The sequence below is a fragment of the Falco cherrug genome, chromosome 2 (assembly GCF_023634085.1).
Source record: "Falco cherrug isolate bFalChe1 chromosome 2, bFalChe1.pri, whole genome shotgun sequence".
Classification (NCBI taxonomy): domain Eukaryota; kingdom Metazoa; phylum Chordata; class Aves; order Falconiformes; family Falconidae; genus Falco; species Falco cherrug.
Genome location: NC_073698.1, coordinates 28,880,079 through 28,906,541, shown reverse-complemented (window position 1 = coordinate 28,906,541; position 26,463 = coordinate 28,880,079). Strand labels below are relative to the sequence as shown.

At 38.0% G+C, this 26,463-nt stretch overlaps 1 protein-coding gene across 2 annotated transcripts in view; it reads right to left on the bottom strand.

The window, feature by feature from the left end:
* COG6 (component of oligomeric golgi complex 6) overlaps positions 1-21,822 on the bottom strand; it is a 59,525-nt gene extending 37,703 nt beyond the window's left edge. The window contains exons 1-7 of one of the 2 annotated variants that reach the window (XM_055702219.1): positions 21,648-21,822; positions 20,875-21,018; positions 20,442-20,513; positions 16,744-16,802; positions 3,491-3,602; positions 1,393-1,475; positions 1,088-1,158 (exon numbers count right to left, since the gene is read on the bottom strand). In XM_055702219.1, coding sequence (XP_055558194.1) covers positions 1,088-1,158; positions 1,393-1,475; positions 3,491-3,602; positions 16,744-16,802; positions 20,442-20,513; positions 20,875-21,018; positions 21,648-21,770 — 664 coding nt within the window. In that variant the 5' untranslated portion in view covers positions 21,771-21,822. Of the gene's footprint in view, positions 1-1,087; positions 1,159-1,392; positions 1,476-3,490; positions 3,603-16,743; positions 16,803-20,441; positions 20,514-20,874; positions 21,019-21,385; positions 21,551-21,647 lie in introns of those variants that run through there. The other variant, XM_014286090.3, reaches the window with a different exon arrangement.
* Between the last annotated feature and the right edge of the window lie 4,641 nt (positions 21,823-26,463).

Below are 26,463 nucleotides of genomic sequence, written 5' to 3'. Positions count from 1 at the left end.
ACTCAAAGGTTTTTGAACTGAAGCCTTCAGAATATGCTACCTGACCTAGATTGTGTTAATGAAATTGAACTCCCCCATAAGCAGTACTTCACTGTAAAAGGGATGTCCATCACAAAACTCAACAATAATAAAAATTAAAGGAAGCTTAGTATCTGTTTGCACCCATGTACAAATGTTAAACCATTCAACCATCAGAATTCTGTCAGGCTCCTTTATAACTGTTTACTGCATTGCAGGTAAATTATTAAGAAAAAAGAGAGCAAGTATTTAAGCAAGCTGTGGGTTTGTTTTGTTTTTTTGGTGTGTAGGTGTTTGGTTTTGGGTTTTTTTTTACTTTAATCACATTAACTATATAATCTTGTATATTCCATGCAAGACTGTGGAAAATCACATAAACTAAATCAAACATCCGCATAAAAATTATGATTTTTCATTAGGGTGAAACCATAACCATAATTTGAGCTTTCAGCATGCACAGAATAACAGCTAACTAATATAATATTGCATTGCACCAGCCTCTTTTCACAAATCCTCCTGTCAATGACTTACGAAAAGAGAGAAGTCATAAAAAAAATTATGTTTTACACTATCAATATGTTACATCAAACACTGATGCTTGGATCCAGAGTACACAAGCAAAAAAGTAATTGCCAATGCAAGTAATCGCGTAATGCAAAAGAGCATCCTGATAAAATAAAGTGGGTATTTTTAATTTTGAAAGGTAACAAGCCACTCCTCCAGCTAGATCTTACTACCAAATTGTCAAAAACAACTTCCCTGTAACCTGCAAGAATATGAAATGCAATACACTTAATTTGCTTAGACTACCAATTGGTAGTAGTTCTCTGTAGAAAACCATCCAAAGATACAAATAAATAATACACTTTTACAGAGATGAGATTGACCCAAAAAAAAGTGAGAATCTCCAATTAAATATTTGGTTCACAACAAAGCCTTCACTAAGAAGGAAACTCAAAGCTCTGTTAACAGATCTTGGAAAAGGTTTTTGCTGAGTTCAATTCACATCAAGAAATTAAAGGAATCATCATAATAATACTCATAAACATAAAAACATTCTTAGTCCTACTTTGAGTCCATCTGTAAAGTCGTTCATAAGATGTCTCTTGCAGTAAAGCCATCTGTTCCATAATTTCCAAGCTATAAGACAAAAAGATTTTATTTGCAAATACTACTTTAGGTAGTACTAGCAAAGGCATGTACAAATCAAACACATAATTATTAAAATGATGAAAATTTAAAAATTTATTACTATTCTTTGGGTTCTTTGTTAAATACTCTGGGTAGTGATATGAAGTAAAGAATGACACCTTGCTGTAACTTCTGCTTTTAACTAGGAAACGGTTATCCTGCACTCATTTAAGTAGCACTCACCCTGCCCTTTGCTGATTTGTCCGGAGTAGAATCTTGACATCATCGTGAATTTGCTTTACTCTTCCCAAAGCTTTGAAAAAAGCCTAGAGTATATTTAAAAAAGAAAAAAAAAAAAAGAAAGAGAAAAAAAGCACTTTTTAGAAACAGTTGCTTCTCATTCAAATCTCTTAGCACTCTGTACTCCCTATCTCAATTCCATATTTATGTTCCTCGCAGGTCTGTGTTCCATGTGCCGCTTTTAAAACACAAGGCCCCTCTGCTACTTCTCACCTTTCGTTCCACTGTAAGAGTCTTAGGATTTTTTTCTTTCCCATTGCATCACAACCACTTTCTCCCATTAAAAAAAAAATTAATTAATAGCAGCAAACGTGCTCTTAACCTGTTTTTTATGTAGCATATATGTGGTTTACATTTATTAGTTAACACTTTGGGGAGATTTTGACATTATTACTATGCATTCCATCATCTTCTACCCATTTCTACCCATTGACATTGGCAAGTAAAGAGCAAAGTGAAACGTTATAAAGTACAATGACTACAAGTTGATAGTTTCTGTTTTCATATAAGGGGGTAACAATTTCTAAGAAAAATCAAACATTTGCAAGAGACTAGACCAAGGTTTTCCAGGACAATCTTTCCCCACTGAATAACTCAGCGGCAGCAGTGAAAAAAATAAAAAAACCTAGAAGGCCTGGACTTATGGCCAAAAAGGTTATTTTGTCACTCTTTCAGAGAGCAAATGGAAATCCACTAACAATTTCAAACACATCTCTCATTTTTAAAATATCGTGGAGGAGACTAGCTAATTCAGATATAACTGTTTGTTCTGTCTTTTGTGACTGGAACAGTGTGCCTCGGGAAAGTAGAATTTCGTTCTGGCTCAAGTCACAAAAAATATACATTTTCTAAGCGAAGCAGGACACTGTCCTACTGCCTGGCATCAACTGTGTTGAAGATCATGTTTATAAAAACCCAAATCACTCTTCCTTCACGGAAAAAAAACCACAACAGAACATTAAAAAATTGCCAAAACAGAAGCCTAATTTAGAAGACTAAAAATGTTTTAAGCATGCCGGTTGATTCTATCATAGGAGAAAAGCATACATGTGATTTTACTGAAATCTGCCATTTCAGTAGCCCAGCTAAGATTATATCTCAGTTACTTCTGCACATTTTTTATACAGATCAAAGTATCAAAAGGACTAATCCTCATTCGGCTGCAAACCAAGCACTGAACAAATGGCACAGTCCCTGCAACATGTGCGTTTTTGAAACCTGAATGTTCTTTCATGGTAATAGTCAGTACAAAAGCATACAGCAATTACTCAAGTGCACAATCGTTTAACACATTCCATTTATGCTCTCATTAGCACTGTTTATGGTTCTCTGTTCCACATCTTTTATAATGCTTTAACTGCAAACTGGATGCCTGTGGAAACGAGATAGTATGCCTCAGGTAGTCTACATTTAGGTGAAGATTCTATGCAACTACAACAATAAAAAAATCTATTAAGTATACACAATTCTCTCATTACTCAGTTTGCTTTAACTGCAGAACAATGTGCCTTCTTATTCAAGCCATAAACATACTCAAAAACTAGTTTTGGAAGGTGCCTAAAAGCGAATCAGCACCCAATATCTTCGTCAACCAAATAATGAGGGAAAGACTCAGCTTAGATCAAGTCACTGAATACCTGTATGCACACATATGCAAAATGCACATGCACATGGGTAGTACTACGTATTAGTGAAGCACTGAAAATCCCTCATTTGCTTTGTTTGAGTGTGATTACATTTTAAAACGTCTTCACTGAATACTCAGACTTCATAAAGGCTTTCTGAAGTGTAGAACCACACGATAGCTCATTTGCCCTTAACACTCATTACACAAACTAGAATTTAATGTTGATTTTCTTTCTTGTTACTTAAATCTTTCATAACACATTTCAAACACATCAGAAATTCACCATGATGTTAAAAGGTACATTCCTCCATAAGAAATTAAATTACAAACTGATAATAAGATCTCGTGTACAATTCAGCTAGGACGCTTCTACATTTTGGTTCAGGGCAAAGCTTTTAATGTTCATTGAGCTACCTCAGTAATTGGCTCATCTTTCGTGCCTCGGAGCAGGTTTATTTCATCTGGTGTCAGTTGGAATTTTGCTATGAACGCATCTGCAACTTGTGCTTTCATTTCTAGTCTCTGACTGTAATAAAACAGAGTGAAGAGGACATTACCTTTTTATACTTATTTCAGACTTATTTTACATATTCATACTTTTGGAAATATAATCAGCATTAGAAATTGGTGTTATTAAATTCCAGTAGTACATTCTTGCCATCAAACACTTGAGTTGCATCCTCACATACCATTTTCCATTAAGCTTACACAGATTAATGAGTAAAGATAATACAAAGGTAAGTTAGTAATTTGAAAACTAGTAGGTTCTTTAAAAAATATATTCCTTTAGTGTTTGCATCACAAGTTATCTAATCCAGATACTTTGTGCTTGTACAGTTGCAGTGCTTGCAGTTATTTCTTTCAAATTCACCAAGGAAAGGACGGGGTTTCAGTTCACGTTTTCCAAGAGACACAAAGAGCTGTAGCACCCAAAATACGAAAATGACCATTTTTCTTACTAATCTACTTTTCTGCAGAACAGGTTTTCTTTTTAACAATATAGTTGGGATACAAACTTACTAGTCTCACAAGCAATCGAAATGTAAGGGCTCACTCTCTTGTTGATTGCCCTCCCTGAAACAAACGCAGCGGGGACGTAAGGTGCAAACGCCATCTTGTGGGCAGCATCTTTTCGCACACATTTTGTCACACACCTTACAACCACAGGACCCAAATTAACATAGTTGTATTCCACAGGAAGGGACTGGAATTCCTGTAGCAACAGAAAAATTGCTGAAACTGTGGTTCGAGCACACAGCATTCCAGGAAATAAAGACTACTTTTTCAGGATACTGAGAAGACCTAATTAGTTATTTGTAGAAGAATAAGGCTCAATTACTTTACAACCGTTTCAGCTTCCAATTTAATTATTGCAAGGTAAATACACTATTATTATAGAGTGGCAAGACAGACAAGTACACTTCTAATACTGACTGCAATAATTACATTTTCTTGCAAGATCAAAGCTTGAAAAGCTTTCATTTAATTTACCCCTTCTCTACTATCCAAGTATTGTCTGGACTTCACTCTGCTGAAGAAAACTGGCTTCCCTTCTGTAGAAACGTACAACTTTCCCATTCTGCAGTTCCACAAATTCTTTTAGGGATAAGATTAAATGTTTTGCAATTGTCAGTGCTCTAGGACACTGTGCAGTGAGAAGGAGGGAAACATAAAATCCAACAGTGTTTTAAGAGTAAAATTTATGCAAATCAAACAGGAAAGCAACCCAGTACTTTACATTACACAGAAAACACCTAAAGAAAAAGGAAAACCAAAACTCATATGCTTTAATATCACATCCTTAATTTATAAGTCAGGTTTCCCCAAGGTCCCATGCAGATATGGCTATTTTGCCTTTACATCGACAGTTTTGCCATGCTTAAAATCAATCTGTTTAATTTTCTATAAGTAAATTCTACAATTACAAATTCAGGGTCTCCATGAAGCTGAATGTTTCTCAGAGAAGGAACAAGAATGACGGAGGATGATTTCAGCCAACTAAACAGGCAATGATAGCAGATGCATCCAAGAAAAATTACAGTACTTTCCAAGCAATCTGGTAGTAGTTCACTGTAAGTGAGGAAGAATAGGGAAGAAGTCTAAAAAGAGGGGGCTCAAGAGTGCATACACAGCTTGGAAACAAGAAAATGCAGGTACAGGAAGAAAAGAAAGGCATTTGGAAGAGAGGAAAGAGATTGACAAGTGTCACAATGGTTTGGCAAGGAGGTAGAGTCAGTCTTCTAGAAGAAGGAATGGGTCATGGGGAGAAAGAGGTAGGAGAGAATGGAAAGTACCAAAAGGCTCTGAGGGCAGAAAGGGGAGACGTGTGAGGTGATGGCTCTGAAGGGACTGAAGTTGCTCCATCTTCTTTTTTAATAACTTTAGATCTTTCATATTGGGGCGAGGCCATGCAAGACCATCTTCAAACCTAAACAGACCTGGCACTGTTTTCCACTGATAATGCTTTTCTGACACAGAAAGTGTCGTAACCCTCGACACAGTGGAAGGAGAATAGAAGAATACCATTTCGAACACATTCAGTACATTTTCAGCAGGATGATTAGGTGATAAAATCTGAAGAGAGGAAGCCATGGTGTAACTTCAGCTGGAGATGGAGGACAAAATACCAAGAGAAGCTGCCTACAAAACATACAAGAATTAACAAGACAGGAGGACACTAACAAAAGAGTATTTTTAATTAAATACTAGGCTTGTGAGAGATTTTTTGATGATAACTGTGTCATTCTCACAACACAGATGACAGATGGATCAGCTCTGCTCTGCAGCACTATGTTCCATCATTGCAACAATGCCTGAACCATGCTGCTTAGGTTGCCTCAGCCACCCCTGCCCTGTGCTGCCCCTTCCGCTGTACCAGAACTGTTGTTTATATAGTGTCATGTAATGAATTAGATCAGGGAACAAATCTGGCAGGGAAAACCCAGCAGCTTTTACTTTATTTATTTGGGGGGGGGGGGGGGGGGGGGGGCGGAGGTTATATGTATTCTCTAATTCAGTTTACTACAGGCTTGCACTAAGGGACTGTGAGGTACTACGTTCTGTATAGGCAGATCCCCTGTACTACTAAGCGGTGTGCCAGCACTGTGAGCTGCCAGTGGCAAGGGGGCAATGACTAGTTAGCTCACTGCTGCTATGAAACCGCTCATGAAAACTACACTTCAGAACTCTTCTGGGTATAAAAAGGGGTCGTTTCAATAGTCAGTTACAAGAAGTAACAGTAACAATAAAAAAAATCAGGACCCTCCCCTCTCAACCCCCTGCAAAAACCTAGGGGCATATGACATAGCTACTCAAACCAAAACCAGGTAAGGACACTTAAAATTTCACTTAATGATGGTGCTTTCAACAGGACATTCCTGTTTCACACCATCGTACAGAAGAAGTCTAATGCAGCAACATCACCATCACTGGATTTGCTTGAAACAACAGACAATGTAATTTAGTGAATTAATTTAATAGTTTCTCTGAGTCTCTTCTCTTGTGATGGGAATCTCAATTTAATATAAAACCACCAAGCTGAAAATACTTACAATGGATTATCCGTACCTTTAGGGAAGAGAAGGAATGTAGGAAAGAGGCTAGAGAAAGCAAAACCAAGACTTTGGTTTCAACTGAAACAAGAACTCCCACAAACACAGGAGCAGATGGGATGTTGAGAATTTTTTCTGTTCTTTGAACCTGTGTATCTCCTGAATGGATCAACTTTTAAGTACTCTTACAGAAGATTTCCATTTATTATCTCCTGTTCCTCAGGTTTTTTTGAATGTATACTGGGGCAGGGGGAAGTCTGATCTTAAGAAGCGCAGTATAATCGGAGTAACAGTTTTCTTCAGTTTGCTTTGTAGATTTGTTGGAGTTAGGGTTGTAGACTCCCAAAGAACAAAGACCAGAGCCAGGAACTGTACAAACAGCATTCTGTGCCCCCTTCATTCCTGGAGTTATAAAAACAAAGAATGGCAGAAGATCTCACTAGTTTGTCTCTCTCCACCTGCAAGTCCTCACTGTGCACAGTCCTCCCTCCGTTCCTTTTTGCTGCTACAAACGGGGTTCAATCAAATATCGTGCTTTAAAGCCATTTCCATCCCTGGCTGTGTCTTTGGCTGACACCTGCCATAACTGCCCACTGACCCACTCTGCACACTCCCAAATAATTAACTTTTTATAAAAACAGTCTCAATATATTAAACTCTAGCATGCTGGCAAGTTAAAAGTTTCACAATGTAAACCAAGATAACAACCTCAAGGTGGCAGCCATGTTTCATCTATCTTTCTCAAAGCAATGATTCAGACAGAACTGGTGAAAAACATCTATCCTAAACCTAAAAGCATGCATCTGAATTTTGATAAAGCTACATCTTTTGGGCCCTTTACAAAGGACGTGGGATTTCAACAAGCTACTCTGTTTCAAAACCCACGTTAACCACCTCTGTTCATGCTGGCTATGAAAGTTGCCTTGGTTATCAATCTGCATCAGAAAGAGATCCTATATCCTGGATGATGGATCAGGAACAAAACATGTAAGCGCTACATACCCTTGACTTCTACCTGGCAGTATACAGTATTGATGAGACCAATACATTCGCATAGGTATTTAATTTAAAATATATATATATGTATGTATTTCCTCAGACATAAGCTAACAGATATTTAACCAGAATTTAATCAATCTTCTTAAAGCAAGGAAATAGATTAAAATATCACTTAATTTTTCTATAGTTATTTCATTGCGATAAGTGCTATGCAAACTACGATGCAGGTAACAACAACAGCTAGAGTAAGGCCATCTAACAGATAACCCACAGCAGTCAGTATCTGTGCAGACCCTTGGACATTTCAAGACCCATTCACCTTTCTATAAACATAGTGATATCTAAATTGTGTTCTAAGAAAATGCTGTACGGCAGAGGAAAGGCCACACCGTGCTGTTATCCCAAAGTGCTGGGGTTTTTTTTCTTCTACTGAGTTATCCTTGCATAAAGGAAAAAAACTAACAGATCATGGGAACACTGCGCTGATGCAAAGGGGGAAGTGCCAAGGGCTGGTAGACTTCGGAGCAAGGGCGGGGAAATGGGACTCCAACAAAGAGCAATTTCCCCAGTTTTAGTCGTTACCAGGGAGACAGAATTCTTTTGCAAGAGAACTCAAAAGGCTGGGAAAACTATGCACTTCATGCACTTTTGCCTTGAACCAAATACAAATGCATACTGTTTGCTAGGATTATCACCTAGACAGCTCAAAAAATGAGGTGGAGGATAAACAGGCTTTTCCAAAGTTTAATTTTATCTTGCCACCTAATACAGCATAAAAATCTGCTAGCTTCCTTTAACTAGGACAAGTCATAGCAGCACGTTCTGAAATTACTTTCAATTTGTGGTACTGAGTAGTCAACACGTTTTTAAACCCTGAGAAAGATGGAGTATTTCTAATTCATAAAGGAATAACAACCATCTTTAACAGACATGTATAAATGCTTTTCAGTCACAGCTGGAAAAACTACTTTTCTGTGATGGTTTTTGTGGAAGGCAAATATATAAGACTATATAACAAGAACATCCACACACAAGTAAGTGTTAGGAAACCATTCTTAGGAATAAGTACCAGGTGCGAAAATGCATTTGTAAATGCTGAGAACAAATGTTATTATTCTACATTTTGCCTGTCAAACACATCGTTTCATTAAAGGAGAACTGAAATACTGTGAGAAGGTATTCAGTGACCAGTTCCATCTTAGAATATAATTAGGCAATTTTCTCCTTAATTAAAAAATAGGAAAACACAGAAAATCGTTGTAAATTGTCTAGCGTTCCTAGGACACAGGAAAAATAGTAGTAATATTACAGAAGGCTTTAGTGAGACCTTATCTGTAAAACAGATCACAATCCTGATCATCTGTGTTCAAGAACAATGGACTCCCATTAGACCAGAGCTAGCAGGATGATCATTGGGAATGGAGAATCTAATTTATGAGAGGAGATGAAGGAAGCTCTTAAGATAAAGGACAGATGAGAAAAACAGCCAATTTATATCCAAGAATTAGGTTGGAAATTAGGGAAAGGCTTTTACCGGAAAGAACAAGCTTTTGAAGTAAGTGTTCCAAGAACAGAAACACATACAAATTGCAAAAATAGTTCACTAGTTGTTTTTTGAACAGTTGATAAGTTTATGAAAGTCATCAGGCAAATGATAGCAGCAGGACAGTCAAATTGAACTCAGAAGGTTTCTCCCATCTGTAATCCCTGTCTAAAGACAGCTAGCCTGCAATGCTGCAGCCCTATAATACATTCTATAAGCCATATAAAACATTCTGCTCTAAAAATAAATAAGTAAAAATCAAAAAAGCTAAATCAAAAGTCAAGCAACAGAGGACACTAACTGCAAGGAAATTATTCAAATCTTGTTAAACTGATTACTAAACACAAGAATAAAAAAGCTTATATGCTGTAAATAAATTAATAGAATTCAGTAATGTTCTACTTACATACTGATCAGGCTTCCTATAAACTTCATTGGTATCTATCTACAGAACAGCCTGGATAAGCAATTTTCACATGCAAAACTTCACAATAATCATGTGATATATATACCTCCTCGGTAAATCCGTGTTAATGGTCAAGCTACAGTATCTAACTTGTGAAGAGAGTATAATTAAAAAGGAGCGTATTTCCAGTTTATAGATTCTTTTCCCTCTTGTGGAAGTGAGCTAGTTCATAGTGTCAAACCAAACAGACTAATATTTTCAGCATACCTTTCATACAATCGGATATAAACATATTTGAAAGGGGCCTGCTTACTCTAGCTTTGACTTTGCCATCAAATTCAAAAACATTGCCAAAGGCATGACAGTAACATACTGTTCTCTACATCCACCTGGAATAAGATCAGAACAAATCAGCTTAAGCAATAGCAAAAGGAGAACTAAATCAGATAGTGGGAAAACAATAAAGAACCGTAACAAATTTTCACAGAAGACCATGGGCTCTCTGTTCCTGGGCTTTTCTTCTAAGAGCAGATTAGACAAATGTCAGTCAGGAATGGTATCATGTAACTGATTCTGCATTTCTGATGAATGCTTCTCAACCTGAAAGACCATGCTTCATTTCATATTGACCAAGAGTACTTCATGCCTCAACAGAGTACATGGTAGCCAGGTATAAAAGTTGGCAGGATATAAGCCTTTGCGCTGTCTCTGCTGGTCATGGTTAGAATGTGACAAATTAGATTTTTTTTTTTTCTTCAGATCTACTCTAGCTGTTTTGATTCCTGTGTTACACCCTGTTAGCTATACTTTTTGCTTTTATTGGCACAAATCAGGAAGGAAAATCAGCCTCAGAATTTCAAGCCTTCACCCTCCCCCACACTGAATTATAATTCAGTTTAGGCAACCTCTCCTTTTTCTCACGAAGCATATTCAAAGGAATAAATGTAATTACAAGTTTCAAAAGGTCAAGACACGAAATACATCTCATCAGTGCAAACCACCAGATCACCACTTTTCTCAGTGTAGGCTGATGAAAGCAAACCTCTCTAACCTGCTACAAATACTGCTGAACTTCCTGCATCATTTCCATACTAATTATGGCAAGATATTTATTTTAAAAAAAGGAAAAAAAGCATCACCAAGAGACAAGCATGAGAGATCTGTAGTGCAGCACTACTGAAGCAGATGTTCACTAAGAAACACTTTTCCTAAGACTTTTGACCTTGTATTGAGCACAGAGGTGACAGTAACTCCAAAAACCTGTTGAATTTAAATAAAAAGCAAGTCTGAATGTAATTCAATTAAATTAATATACACACTGCTGCATTCCAAGATATGTTTGGGAATCACATTTAATTGCATTTTTAAGAAGTTAAACAATCTTAGTGATACAGAAACTTTTTTTCCAGAATCAACATAACTAATCAGGACTCTTGACATCAAAACATACATGTTGCTCTGCTTAAGAACACAATAGAAGCTTATGAAACAAGATAACGTGTAAAGGTGTTCGAGAACATAATCTCAATGAGAGCTCTGAAACTTGAGCCTGACTCAAAAAATATCCATCCAAGCCACTTCCACTCTCCTTCTTTTATACAGTTTTTAGAGTATGGTCGTCTTTGCTTCCAAAAAACTAATTCTGACTCTCACCAATCTTCTATTTCTGCAAACTTACTTTCTGTAATCTCCCTGATCATATACCTACACTTACAGAATCACTTGAATTTTGTGAGAATTGATCATAGAATGGTTTGGGACCTTAAAGACCATTAGTTCCACCCCCCCTGCCATGGGCAGGGACACCTTCCGCTATATAAGGCTCCTCAAAGCCCCATCCAGCCTGGCCTTGAGCACCGCCAGGGATGGGGCATCCACAGCTGCTCTGGGCAACCTGTGCCAGTGCCTCACCACCTTCACAGTGAAGAAATTCTTCCTAATATCTAATTTAAATCTACCCTTTTCAGTTTAAATCCATTTCCCTATGTCCTGCCACTACATGCCCTTGTAAAAAAAACCTCTCCAGCTTTCTTTTAGGCCCCCTTTAGTTACTGGAAGGCAGCACCGAGGTCTTCCTGGAGCCTTCTCTTCTGCAGGCTGAACAACCCCAGCTCTCTCAGCCTTTCTTCAAAGGAGAGGTGCTCCAGGCCTCTGATCATCTTCATGGCCCTCCTCTGCACTCACTGCAACAGTAAGCCCTCCTAATGTCCTTCTAAGGTCCATGTCCTTCTAATGATGGGGGGCCCAGAGCTGAACGTAGTGCTCTCTTTCTTCAACCGTTAAGATCCACGACTGTCGTTTGTGGCTAACCTCAAATACAGTCTTGCACAATACCTTACCATGAATTGGCTGGTAAAACTACTATGAAGCCAGGCTTCTGGCATTCTGCATACAGTATTTTGGAACTGAACTGTTATTTCTCTGGTTCGGCAACTACTGAACTCCAGAACACTTGTTCCCAATGCAAAGTGAAGCAGCTTAGTGTTGCAAGTGGGTTTTTAGCTTCACTCAAAGGAAAAAAAGAACTAAACTCAGCCACAAGAGAACTGACAACCACAGAAGCTTTTATTAAAATCTCACTTCAAGGAGCAAGATCCTTTTTCTGCCAGCCTATTAGCAATGGCAATAAACAAACCCACATCTTTTAAAATGCACATGTTATTTGAAAACAAACTCATGACTATACATAAAAAGCCTAACGCAACCTGAAAGCAATATTAGCATACTCAAGTAAACGTATAGAAATCTAGTGAACACACACAATTTCTGTGAATTGTTAAAAATCCACTTCAGTAAATTAACTACCTCAATTTTTCTTTATTACCAATGTTTGCTGTGAAATACATTAAAACAAGTATTCTATTCAAGACTCTGTATTGCTGAACAGCAATAAATTAACCTTATGACAAGATAGCTTGAATGGCTTGGACTACATTATTTCACACTATATGGCTTTACTAAGTTGTGATAAGTCTCAATTTTAAAGAGAGAAAAGGAAAAAAACCACCTAGTTTCTACATTAAGCAGACTCCATAATTTAAACAATATGAAGGAAAACTGTTCTGCTTCTAATGTACAGAAATTTTAACTAGTCTTTACAGAAAAAGTAAATGCCAAACAAGCAACTTAATTGACCCAAGAAATGCACCAACTCTGACATGATCACAAACATAAAAATGCAATTGTATTAATGGAAGATTATTTTTTTAATTTGTTATCTAAGTAACATACTCTATTTAGCATTTATGCCAAATCAGGTCTTAAGTTCAAAAACTAAGTTACAAGAAAAACAATGCTGCAAAGCAACAACTCAAGAATGCGGAAGTTTTAAATTAAATCCGAGACAAACGTCTTATTTCCTACTCCAACTATTTAACTAAAAATCTTAAATCGCACATTCTACCAACACAGGAAGTCCCAAATAGCTCATCAGGATTACCTGCAGGTGGACAACTACACCTTCAAACCACGAAACTGAGAAACTAGGATGACCAACAAAGAGTTCCGGTAAGAAGCTTTGGAAATTAAAAACAGTCGTGAACTACATCTAATTACATGGGTGATAATAGAGTGCAAAAACTACTTAGTATAAGAAACCTAGTACCTATACAGAACTACTAAGACAGCCATTCCTTTGCAAGTACTGCAGAAGAGAAAGAATACATTCAAGGATGAAAGCATGAACAAGCACCCTTACTTAAAACATTCATCCTCAAACTCAAGTTCCCATGACCACTCTGCATCTTCAGGAAACCATTCTTCACTGCTATCATGCAGGTTTTGATTTATAAAAAAAGAAGAAAGAAAGACAGAAAGAAAACCAAAAGCCACTACACAGGTTCAAATGCCACATAGAGGAAAATTTCTGAAGAGATATTTACCTTTGCAATCTAAGAAAACAGTTCACTTACTATTTCAATCTTTCCTTTATTTGCTTTGTATAGCTAGTGGAATAAAGTTACAATTCCAATCAAAAAGACTTTGGCTATTGACTTTTCTTTCTCTGCTTCTGGAGTGAACATTCTGTTCTTTTAATTGCAGTTTGCTTTAAACTTCATACTAATTATAACACATTTTGACAAAATTTACTTTCCATGAGAACTGACCAGGCATGAAGAAGGTTTACCCAAGCCAAAGGTTACACCTGTCATTTACTGAAAATGGCCTTAAGACTATTATAAAAAAGCACATCTTCGACCAAAGTCAGAACTAACATATATTCTGAGAACATGAAGGGAAGTAAATAAAAAGCTGTGAAATATAAATCCAATTATTCGCCTAAGTAGCTTCCCATCTTCATCATACTGAGTGAAGACAGCAGCCCATTTACCCTAAATTTTCAAATACAGAAATTAAATATTTTTTAAAGTCTAAATACCTAATTTAAAGTCTAAATACCATAAATGGATGAAATACACCTGAAAGTTTACTGTCTCTCTTCAGTTTTAGAACACTGAATCAAAATCATAACATTTTCCTCATACAAAAACATGGTCAGTTGAAGAAAGTCAGTTAAACACTAATCACAATAGAAGACTTTTTTTTTGACCAATAGCTATCACAGCAAACCATTTACTACAAATCAGAATGATTTCTGAAATTGTTTTTTAAAAAGGCTAAAAAAAAGTGAAAGTAGACGAGCACTTAATGTAGTACTTAATGAGAAAGGCAGAGTCAAAATACCTTTCTTCAAGGACAGTATAAACAATTAGTTCAGCAAAATGACCGAATGTATTATCTGTGCTATTTCCAAATGTTCAATAACTATCACTGTGAAAAAGAACATGACTAATGTGAAAAGGAAGAACATAACTAATCTTATTTTTCAGGGTAATGTTCAAAAACATACATTACTCAGCACTGATTTAAGAACTTAACTCACACACACTCTGGTACATAGAACAATTTGTTTTTTTAAAAATATTTTTATGTTAAATTAAAAAATTACACAGAACACTCTACTATACTGGTGCTATTCGAATACAAATTCCCATTATCCTAAACTTCAAGTAGCTTCTACCCAACATGTTTTCTTGGGAAAAGCCTATCATTAAATAAACAGCTGGGAGGACAGCAGAGAGCAGAAATAAAACTTAGGACCGATGAAATCTGAAGACAACTTCTGTGTTTCATAATAAGAAAAGGGACATTTTTTATAGGAAGAACGCTACAAAATTGATTATGCTCAGCAATTACTGTCTTGCTCTAGACTGAATGTTCTTGCTTTAAAGTCATTGTTTGAATTATAACCTTTTTGAATTGGTCCAGCTTTCATCTCTGCATTTTGATCAGACAGCATTCATTTTAAGACAACCCTCAGAAGACAGAGAAGCCATGCCCTCCCAGTTTCACCATTTACTCCTTTGTTGGCTAAGAAATGCTACTTAAGTTGACGGAATCAGCAATTTAAGACCTTTATTTTGTCTGACTGCAGGCAAGATTTCAGCTTTTCAAAAAACCCCTAACATTAGGTAGCAAATGCCTCTTCCATGTGTCCAATGAAAACCAAAGCGATGAATCAGAACAGTCATTTAATGAGTTAAAAGAAAAGGTGACTAAAATTTCCCCAGTGAATGGAACAGCCTTCCAATTGCTGCTTTTGCTTAATTTTTTTTGTAAGTTTAGCCAGAAAAAAAGTTAACTTTGTTAATAAATGACACTACAAGTCTTCCATAACCTTATTGTAAAATCACAAGTATTATTTGGCTTCTGCTAGCGGTTACTTCATGGCATACTTAAAAAAAAACCTTTCAAAAGAAAACTTTTTCCTATGTACGTGCTTCTGAAGTCACGCAGACCTTAAAAGGATAGGCTACTTCTTAAACCTTTCTTCCTCCTCATACAAGGGGGATGTTCTGTCTCTCAAAGGAATTAGCAGAAAGTCTTCTAAGTAAACTATTGTGTCAGTAAGGACTATATTGTAGAAGTATTAATGTACAGTGTGCATAATCTCTTTTAACGGAATTTAAGGCCAATTAGACATACAACACTTGGGACTGGTCTTAGCATGTTCCATTCTGCTTCAAAACTACGAATCACAGCAGCTTTACTTTTCTTGAGACTACAAAAATATATGACCACTTCTCTGTCCTACTACCTCACATACTCATATTTAAAAGAAAAAAATTTCTAAGACTTGGGTTCAGCTCACTTACTTAAAACTGTAACTTCACCAAACCCTTCATTTTTTATCAACCAGCGTTGTAGTTTATGCAGTTATTCCACACTCAGCATTTAATATATGTACAGATTACACTCTTAACTTCACATTCAGACTCTCACAGGACATAATCCACTTCCTACTGAAGTCTACAACATGAACCTACTAAATTTGAAAGCACACCCAGAGATATACAAGCCATAATTTCTACTAGAAACTTATCACTGGAAATAATTATTTCTAATCTCCAAGTGAACTGCATATAATTTTCAGAAGAAAGATCATAAAGCAAGGAGATTCATTCTTCTACACTGACAAAGTCTAAAGCTGTAAAACCAGATACCCCAGCCATAAAAATAATAAAGATTACTTGAATCTGTCGTAGGCTGTTATCCTCTTCCCATGAATAAAAATACTGAAAACAGCAAAATACAAATCTTTTCTTCCACCAGAGGCTGGAGAACCAAGGGAAAAAGTGGTCTGTGTCAGGCTCATTAAACAAGTACTTATGTATTTCGCAGCTAGCTTTAAATATGGCAGAGTAGGTTATAATCCAACTTTGTTACTACATACAGTCCCGGAACAACGGAGTGACTTCCACTGGATATGAAGCATTAACAACAAGAGGCCTGCGAAACTGATGAGACACTGAGTAAGCCAGTGTCTGTTACAAACCAAAACAACTTACACTATCAACTGACATTAGGTAAAGCACATCCATATTCAGCACACTCTAACACTGTAACTGATTCTCTTCCCTAAAGGGACATTTTTTATTGCAACAAGCACTAACACATGTTTTTATCTTTCTGCATCCTCTAGTAATAAAACTATGAGTTCAGTATTTTTATTCCAACTGAGCTACAAATAAAGATAGTGTTAAAAACAAAGTACAAATACAAAAAACCCCAAAGTCATTATTCAAAAATAAGAGTGGCAGAATCAGACCTAGAAGAAAATTCCACCAGTACTGTCATGTCTTCAAGAAATAAACAGTGGTATACCTACTTTTCTGCCTGGAGTTTTGTGGTTTTTACTATCAAGTCCTGGGTTTGTTCCTTTGCTGCCTAAAACACAATTAGAATCATTAAGCATGTGAAAAACACAAATACATCAAATGTATTACACAATCTTTAAAATAATACTTTTGAAGCTTTCTGACTATAAGCAGTTCAAAGAGTGCACTCTTTGAAACAAAAGGACTTCTCGAAATAAGTATTCATTAACTCCATTTTCAGGCACGATAAATATGCTCATCCATATATATTTTCATCTTTATACACATTTACATTCACACACTGTTGATTTTTAATTTATATTTAATGCCATAACATTATTATAAATATGCAAAATAGTTCTGATTATTTTGTTTGTCCATTGACTGTACCTTGTTTGCTGTTGATGAAAATGAAAAAGGAAACAAGTTCCTTCAGACTGAACTGTCCAGTACCAGTGTCCATCCAGACATTTTAGACAACATGAATATAACTCTGCTGGTCTATGCAAGTTTAGCTCTACAGAGAAGCTTACAGGGCTGTAAGTATCAAAAAAATTATGAAAAATGTCTTCACTAAAAGGGTAATCAAGCACTGGGACAGTCTGTGCAGGCAAGTGGCTCATCCCTGGAGATATTTACAAGACGTGTAGATGAAGTGCTTAGGGACATGGTTTAGTGGTGGACTTGGCAGTCCTGGGTTTACAGTTGGACTATATGATCCTAAAGGTCTTTTCCAACCTAAATGATTCCGTGATGCTAAAAGCAATGCACTCACAAAGTTAATCACAGCCCTGAATGTTCAGTGATGACAATGCAAGGGAATCCATGCAGAAACCATTCTGGTACTGACAGCAGGTGCATGACTAAAGGGATTGCTGTGACTGAAATTAAAGGAGATCTGACACTTATCACTCAGCAAGAAGATAAAAGACATCCGGAATTGTTGGTTTCCCACTGGATACCACCAGTGACCATTTAGGCAGAAAAGTAAGATTTAACGAGAACAAAACCCTGAAATCAAAATGCATTCAGTATGGCATAATACTGAAAGTAAAGAGGTAGAAACAGCTATAAAGATAATCTGCATGAATGATTTCAAGACTGTAATAGGTCTAAATTACAGCATTTGCCAAAATGAAGATGCCAGTCTTGAAACCTGAGGTCTAACGCAATTACATACGTACACCGATCCATTTCAGCCTTTTCATCTGCCACACTACACTAGTTACAATGGAAAAGCAGTCAAGGGACAGGAATGCTTTGAAAGGTGAAAGTAGGACTGCAATCACTCAAGTACAACTTCAGTCATCAGAGGGAGCCTGAGCTGTTCCATTAATATATGACTGTTCCATGGCAGGGGGCTTAGAACTAGTTGATCTTTCGGGTCCCTTCCAACCCAAATCATTCTATGATTCTATGAATACAGACAGCGAGCACCACTGAGGTGCCAGTTGCTGAATTTTCTAAAGGAAATCATTATGGATTAGCACACAAATTTAATAAAAACTCATCAGAATTTACTGAGCATTTACTAGTTCCAAAATAAATTAAGATATCTTTAAGCTTTTTATATCTTATATAAATAATATTTAGGTTTTTTAACATGTATTTATATTTTAACCTTTTTTTTAATGATACTGATTTTCAGTGCTTCAGCCTAATAAAAAAAACCCAAAAGACTATTACAACGAAAGACTAGACTTGAACAGGATCAAAATCTACTAATTCCAGACTTTTTTCCTCCACCATTCACAGTTGCAGATTTTCATAAACAAACAAAAAAACCCACAGAAGAAGAAATTTGCATCTTTTCTATTACTTTTTAGACAGAAGAATTGCCAAGAAGAATTTTAATAGCAGGACAGCAGAAAGGAAGGAAAAGCACTTTTTCTGGATACAGCTAGATACACCAGGAAGATAGTTTTCATTGATATGCATTAAAATACATGCCAGTTACTGTAATTATTGTATGTACGTAATGTAAGAGCTTACATCTAACCAAAACAAAGTAACTGGCAGAAAAAAATTAAACATGCCAGAAAAATGAGAGTTGATATTTGATGTTTCTTGCAGATGTCGAATAGAAATATTTCTCTCTTCCTCCCCACCTCAGTATACCAATTAAAACTTTAATTATCCTTCAACCCTGCATTATTCCATTCCAGCACTTGCCTCCTTCTTTCCCTTTCAGTCCTTGCATTTATGAAGTCACTGTCCTGAAATCAGATCTGACAGTATCTGGCTACTTGGATTGGATGGTATTACATACTTACAAAACAAAAAAGGCAAGAATCTTTATGGGTCTTCTTATTCAGCTTGAGCACATGCTTGCAAGTCTTTTTAACAGGTAAGTTTAAGCAGATGCTTGCAAGTCTTCAGATATTGCACATAAAATATCAGAGTATTTGACAACTAAGTGCTAGTTCATGGGCTTAATAACTTACATACAGACAAAGAAAACATAGATTAAATTGAAACAAGTTATGAGTTCCACAGGGCTCTAGAGGAAACCTCCTGTAGGGCCCAGAACAAAACTGCCTACTGACTTTTAACAGAAAAAGAAATCACTGCAGGGTGGCTCTACTCTGGCAGGGGGATCACAGATGATAGCTACACTTTATGATCTAATGACAAAAAAAAAAAAAGAGCAAAAATCTGCATGGACACTTGACTCATTTACACATCTAAGAGTTTAATCAAACAGTTCCTGAACTGCACTAGGGAATTCATCCACATCAACAGCATTCAAAGAGATCCGAGACGTGCAAGGTGCATTACGCATTCCCTTCCAAAATTGAAATTTAAGCACCACAGTGGGCTACACTGTACTCACACCGCTTGGAACAAGTTTATCAAACTACAAGCATTCTTATGGGGATTACATATAATGACAACAAAACCTATTCATCCAAGTAGGACATCTAATGTCCCCACACACACATTAGGAGTGGGAAAAGCAACTGTTTGCACAAGATCTTTTAGTGAAGGATTCGCACAATGTACCTTATGTGTTGTATTCAGAACAGATTTGTTTTGGCAAAACGTCTACACGTCAGAATCCATAAATCTTTTAAAAACTCATCACTGTGTTGAATATTGAACTTGTACATTAAAACCAAACCAGACTTAGTAACGCACTATAAAACACAACTTTTTTTTCCCCTGTAAAATATTGCAGATTCAAAATTGGTTTTGTTGCATACCAGTATTCTGAGACAATGTCATGAAACAAAACCTGCCGAAAGAAGATGGCACACTGGATTTGTCTGCCTCTTTGGATTACAAAATACTTTATGACTATACTTGAGGTATTTACATGAACACATAACAGATCTATTCAATGGGAAAGACACACAAATTTTGAACAGAAATACAGAAACGTAATTAACCCTTTAATCTCACACACATCCAACCTAATAAAGTATTTTCTCTCCACTCACATATAAATGGATATCACAGTGCTATTCTCAAAATATGCATATTGCTGCATTATAAATTGCAATTTGGAAGACATTAAAATTACTCTCTCAGTACATTTTCTAAATAAGTAGGGAGAAATAAATCAATATCCCAAAGTAACATCATATGCATACTATGGAAACATCTCAATACTGCAGTTAATCCTCCAAAAAAATTATTTATCCTTCTACAAGAAAGCAGTCGCACCTCAAAAAGAAACACATACAAAGCACATCTGTTTATTCATTACCTTCAAACGACTAGACATATCTTCACAGCAGCTGCTCATCGCTTGCACATCTTCGTTTATACTCTCAAGCTCCTAAGTAAGTTCAAATAACAGTAACTGTGTTTTAAATCAGAAATGCCATGCCTAGGCCCAGATTCATCCCACCAAAATGACATGCCCAAGTTGCAAAGCACATAGTTGCTCTTGGTTCCTTGTTAACCAATGACCTGAATGCACCTCTACAGATCAACATTCACTTGGCATTTTTATCTGTTTGAAACATCAACTCTCTCTGTGCAGAATTTGCACCAAAAGAAACAAACAAAACCATTACTGTAAAAGTATATTTGTCCTGGAAAGTCAAAAACACTCTTAATCCTTTTTTCTTTTTTTAAACTTTAAATTACATAGCAGTACACTTGCAAGATTGCTAGTCACACTGTAAAAGTGCTACCTCTTTAACTTGCTTGAATATGTGGACAAATTCTTCATTTATGGCTAAGCTTCGTCGTTCAATGTCTCCACGCAAGTTTCTTCGGGTGCGCAAACTATTTTCGACAAAAAAGGTTGACAGAGCCTTCAGTGCTTCCAGCATTTCCTAGAAAATGAAAAACACTTTAACTTCCCATAAAGTTACTAAGAAGCAAGTTACACAGCATGTAACCATCCCAAGCTCATGGTCTTATTAAAAACAAACAAACAAACAAAAAAACCCAATCCACCAAAACCCCAACATGACTACATGGTTTCAGAAGAAAAACTACCCAAATACAGTCCAGATGAGTTGATAAATAACCAAAATACTTGCTGAGTCTTTCTTTTTCTCATATAACACACAACTTCGTCTACTATTTTAGAATAGCTTTAATCAATCAGCTTACATTCGGTTAAAACAGGAGCTATCCACTGCTAGAAAACACTGAAATCAGAAAAAGCTGGGTGCCCTCAAGCTAAGCAATACAAACCTCCCGGCGACTTGAAGGGATCGAACAGGAGCGTGGCATGTCTCAAGCGAAGCAAAACCGAATTTTATTTTTAATTAAGGCTGCAAACGTCAGCCTGCGACTCCGCAGCGGAACTGAGGGTATGACAGGGCTCGCTTCCCAATCCCGGAGCCTATCGGGGCTGGCAACCCCTGACAGCTCATCCGGCCGGTCCCCCGCAGCGTGCCCCCCACCGGGCAGGCCCCGGGCCTCGCCTCGGCCCCTCAGCCGCCGCCCTCCCCACCTTATCGTTGTCCAGGCGAGTCTCCAGGATCTTGTTGAGCTTGCGGGACAGCGGGTTGCTGCCGGGGGCAGCCGGGAGCCCCGGAGCGGGGACAGCGGGCGGCGGCGCGGCGGTGTCAGCCATAGCTGCGGCCCTCCCCGGCCGCCTTCACCAATGGCCGCGGCGGCGGACCGGCTCCGGCGGAAACGCACTCCCGAGGCTTTGGTTCCGGCCCGGCCCGCGGGCCCGCGGCAGCTGGTTGAGAGAGCGGGACGTTTGGTCACTGATTCAGGGGAATAAATAAAAGATTTGGGGGTGATGAGAAGAAAGAGGACTCACTTCCTGAGGTCGGATGGCTGTATTCATCTCATGAAATAAACGGTTTAGTTCTGAGCTGTAACAACATGGAAAAATAAGTGGACTCTTTGCTGTATAAGCTAATAGCATCCACAGTAAAAGCGTGTCAAAATAAGCATTGCACAGGCAATTTACAGCCTGTTTCCGTTGGTCTGATGGTGTGTGGATCAAAAAGCAAAGACTGGAGGGAGCACTGGGCTGCCTTCCGGGCCCCAGTGGCCCTGTGGGTCCTGCCTGAGGGGAGCAGCCAGCAGCCGCCCGCCTGCTGCGCACTGTTCACATTTGCTTGGGTTTTTTTCTTTTAATTTGAGTCATTTATCTCAAGGAAAAAAAAATACGTGATCACAGCCCCCCTCCTGAAATCTTAACATGATGGGGACAGTGAATGGATAGTTTTCTACTTCCTTTTTGTCTTTTGTTTGCTTCCTCACAGGGATCCCCTACATATGAGGCCAGCCTTTCTGAACAGCCTGTGTAGCCAGCGCCTTGTTTCTACTCTTGGCTAGTCAGAAAGCAGGTTTTCAAGTATTTTCAGCCACCTTGTTTCCCTTCGTCGTTTCTGTTCCTCCACCCTATTGCACTGATGTTACCTCCCCCTCTATGTTCTTCACTTCTGACTAAGCTCCCCAGAGGCAGGCCCTCCCTTCTCCATGCCAGAAGAGACATCACAGGTGTGAGCAATTAGTATTGAAGCATGTTAAGAAAACCCTACTATTAGAAAGATCCCCTCCCAACTGTAAATTGGATGTCGTTAGCAGTTTGAACAACATTTCAGATGCTGTTAACTTCCTGGGTGAGCTGAGAGTAAAGGCACACTGTGAAGTCAGAAAGACGTGAATGTCTGAGCCACAAGCGCCAGATGAGCCAAGCCGGTTGCCAAGCCTGATCCAGCCAGTTATACCACAAACACACGAGGAGCCACAAAGATTTCCCTCTGTCAGTTGGTACATGTGTTTTCTTTTGAAGCATCCAGTTCTGCTTTCAGATGCTCCTTGATGGGTGTCCTCATTTTTTCAAGATTGTGTTTCACGAGCCAGAATGCTTCTAGCTAACATAACACATTGGGCTGGCAGGGACTGATAGGGTTTTGAAACAGCATGTGTTTATCTGTGCATCTGTTCTCCCACGAAAATGAGAGGGAATAATTGAGGGAGTACTTTTTAACCTCCCACAACTGAAAGGAGTATTTGAATGAGGACACCAGGGCTTGTCTTTTTTTCTTCTTGTAGGAATATTAGATGCAGCTACCAAAAAACCCAAAAATCCTCTCTTTTTCCGATATGGATAACATTGGCAGGCTAGATTTTCCCTCAGAACAGATTTATTTTCAACAAAAATGCAAATGTGATAGTGCAATGAGGTCACCATCCAAAACTCACTTGATGTGCTGTGGCTTGCATGTGTCACGAAAGTGGGTTTGACATGACATTCTTACCAGTTTGTCCACCAGCAAACATTGCCCTATTAAGTCAACTGGATGTACAATGTGGGATAAAACAGTTGGGAGTTTGTGATCTGTAACTGCCAGAAGGGGCTTTGATTTCAGATATCAGTTTCTGTGATCAATAGAAGACAGTTTGTGTAGTGTGTGTAATTTACTCAAGCATAAGTTCCCTTACCAAAGCTAGATACAACAGCAAAACTACAGGTGTCAGCAAAAGATGTCTGGTATGTGGTGTTTTCTGTTGACTTTCTTATCTCGATTCCCTATTATGTTGGGTTTTGTTTTTGTTTTCCCCAGGACTAGACAGCAAAACAATAGTTATCACAATGCAGCTGGTGAAAGTGTTCACAAAACACTAATTTGGTGCACTACAGACAGGACCACAGTGTAGCCTGAAGAACAAGGAGTGTGGTCTGTGGAATGCCACCCGCTGTCTGTGTAGCCTGAGCTAATAACGCCATTGTACTTTCAAATCCTTGAAGGTACATGTACTTTGTAAAAGCAAAGACAAAAAGGTTCATGGTAGTCACCCGAATCTGCTCCTCAAAAGGCTAAGTAAGAATAAAACTCCAGTGAATTAATAAGTTGACTGGGGTCAAAGATGTAACTGGAGCTGCTATTTCCATACCCTGTAGCAAAAGAGGAGTGACAGAGCAGGGCATAAAGGAAATATTTTCTTAAATACAGAGAAAGAGGAATAGCCCTTGCTGTGGGTGTTCTCATAGGCAAATGTGGGTGAGAAAGGAGTTTTATGATAAAGAAAGAAGAAAATGCAAAGTACATTAAAAGAATAATAGAAAAGGTTGAGGGAGGAAGAGGAAAGAAGGAAGGAAGGAAGGAAGGAAGGAAGGATAGACTAGTGCAGAGCTTGCCTCAGTATGATACACAGAGAACATAGGAACAGGGCGGATTATGAAGTCAGGGCGGTAGAAGGTCATATAAAAAATGCCCATAATTAGTTTTATTTTCTTACAGTGTAATAGATAAAAATAAATTCACAATGCTACTATTACATACAGTTTACAGGCCCTGATGCTTTCAAATGCAGTGATGAAGAGCATGTGCAGGAAGCTGGCTGCAGTGACTTGCTGCTCAGTTATGCCACCCCTGTGAAGGTACAGCCCTTTATGCTGCAGCCACTATAGAAGATGAGGAACTCGGCTCTGCCAGACTCTTTACTGCACACAACATACCCTAAAAGAAACCCATCACTGCCTTACATTCTTCACTAGTTCTCTGCCATCAAATTCATCAGTTTTCTCCAGCATTTTGATGTAATTTTGTACTGTAGTTGGCCTAGAAAATCCAGCTGATAGGCAGAAGCACGGAAAATGTTCTGTCTTTAAGTCAATTAGAGCTGGATTTTTTTATGCTTTATTTTCCAAGAGGTTAATATTGTAGATAATTTTCACCAGACCAAATCAGCCCATTCCTTCAGCTAACAATTTTTCAAAAGCTCAGACAGTGTTGATCTCATTCTGCAAATTGAGGTATGAATGTGAGTGATTTGGCCAAAGGTCACCCTGACAGCAACCTGTAGTCATGTAGTGAAATCTGTCTGTGTCCCTTGAAGGTCCAGAAGAATGTATAGTTCTGAAGTTTTCAGTTAGCTCATGCTATCTCACTTGAGGATTTATTGTCCTGCCTCCCAGTCAGCAGTAGTGGCTATAATATATGTGATGCTGAATCAGCCACCTGGTTGAGGAGCTGTAAAACTTCTGTTTGTTATAACTCACCGAAAAGATAACGCTAGCAGTACAGTGTGCAGTTTAATGCTTACCAAACCCATGAAATCTTCCTGTTCAGCCCCTGCTAAAAAAACCCCAACCATTGTTTTCAAGGGAAGTATTGTATCAGCAAAACCAATATGGTTTGGTCTAAATATATTTGGCTCTAGGACTCTACAAAATGTGAGACTTCTCAAAGGAAGAGTTCATCTCAACTACGTGGCCACATCCTCGACAAGGTCAATAGCATTGATCATGGCACTGTCACTCACTTCAGTGAGGGCCCAAATTTCACCCAGAAAAAAAGAAACAAATGGATTAGATGGTGGAACCAGGAGAACTAATATTTTCTTGTGGCTGACTAACTGCATCACCTTAGTGACACTATGTCTCTGGCTGAGGTATAAAGCTTATCTTTCTTTGCATATGCTCATTATTATGCCAATGAGATCTGTAATATAGATTATCCTTATCATTATAATAACAATATACCAAGGAAGAAAAATATTTTTGCCAAAAATATGTGCAGGACATGAGCAACACATGATATAATGCTAACAGTGTATGCCAGACTTGCTATTCTTTTCTCTTCCAGCAATGACTACCTATGTCCTGCTGTCAAAGTCTCTGGAATGTGTTCTGTTTTACAGATGAAGTAAAAGTAACCCCAAAAAATGAACAAAAATTACAACTATTCACCATCAGGCAAAGAAACAGTACCCTTCACTGTGTCCTGATCTCAGCTGAGATCAGTCTCTAGCAAAGAAAATCTAGAGAATGATACCTAAATTACTAGGCAGTGCCTTCACATCAACTGATCAACACAAGGCTATCTATGGGATCATGAGAAGATGATGACATGGATTATGAGAAGCCAAAGCTAGGTCTAATAAATCATTGGAATGATGGCATCAGGAAAAATGCCTTTTGACTAAGTACATCAGCATCATGAGTTTTAACAAAGACTACAACTTCTGCAAACTTTACAGGGTTGCCTTTTTCAACAGCTTCTCCAACTGCTGTATTTTAATCCAGACCTGTGAGTCAAATGTCTCTGTCTTATGGATCTCAGTCAAATCTCTTATTAGTTTTTTCTTCCCTTGACTTTTACAGCGAGTTTCCTGTGAACAGGCTATTCATTGTGACCGCTTAATGGAAATCCAGACCACTGCCATAAGGCCCCACAGCTGGTGATGAAACACAACTATTCTTCACTGAAATGCCTGCAAAGCTTAGGCAATTCTTGCTATTCCCAGAATCCAGCCACTATGGCCACGTTGTGTTTACAGTTCAAGTTGCTGAAGACATG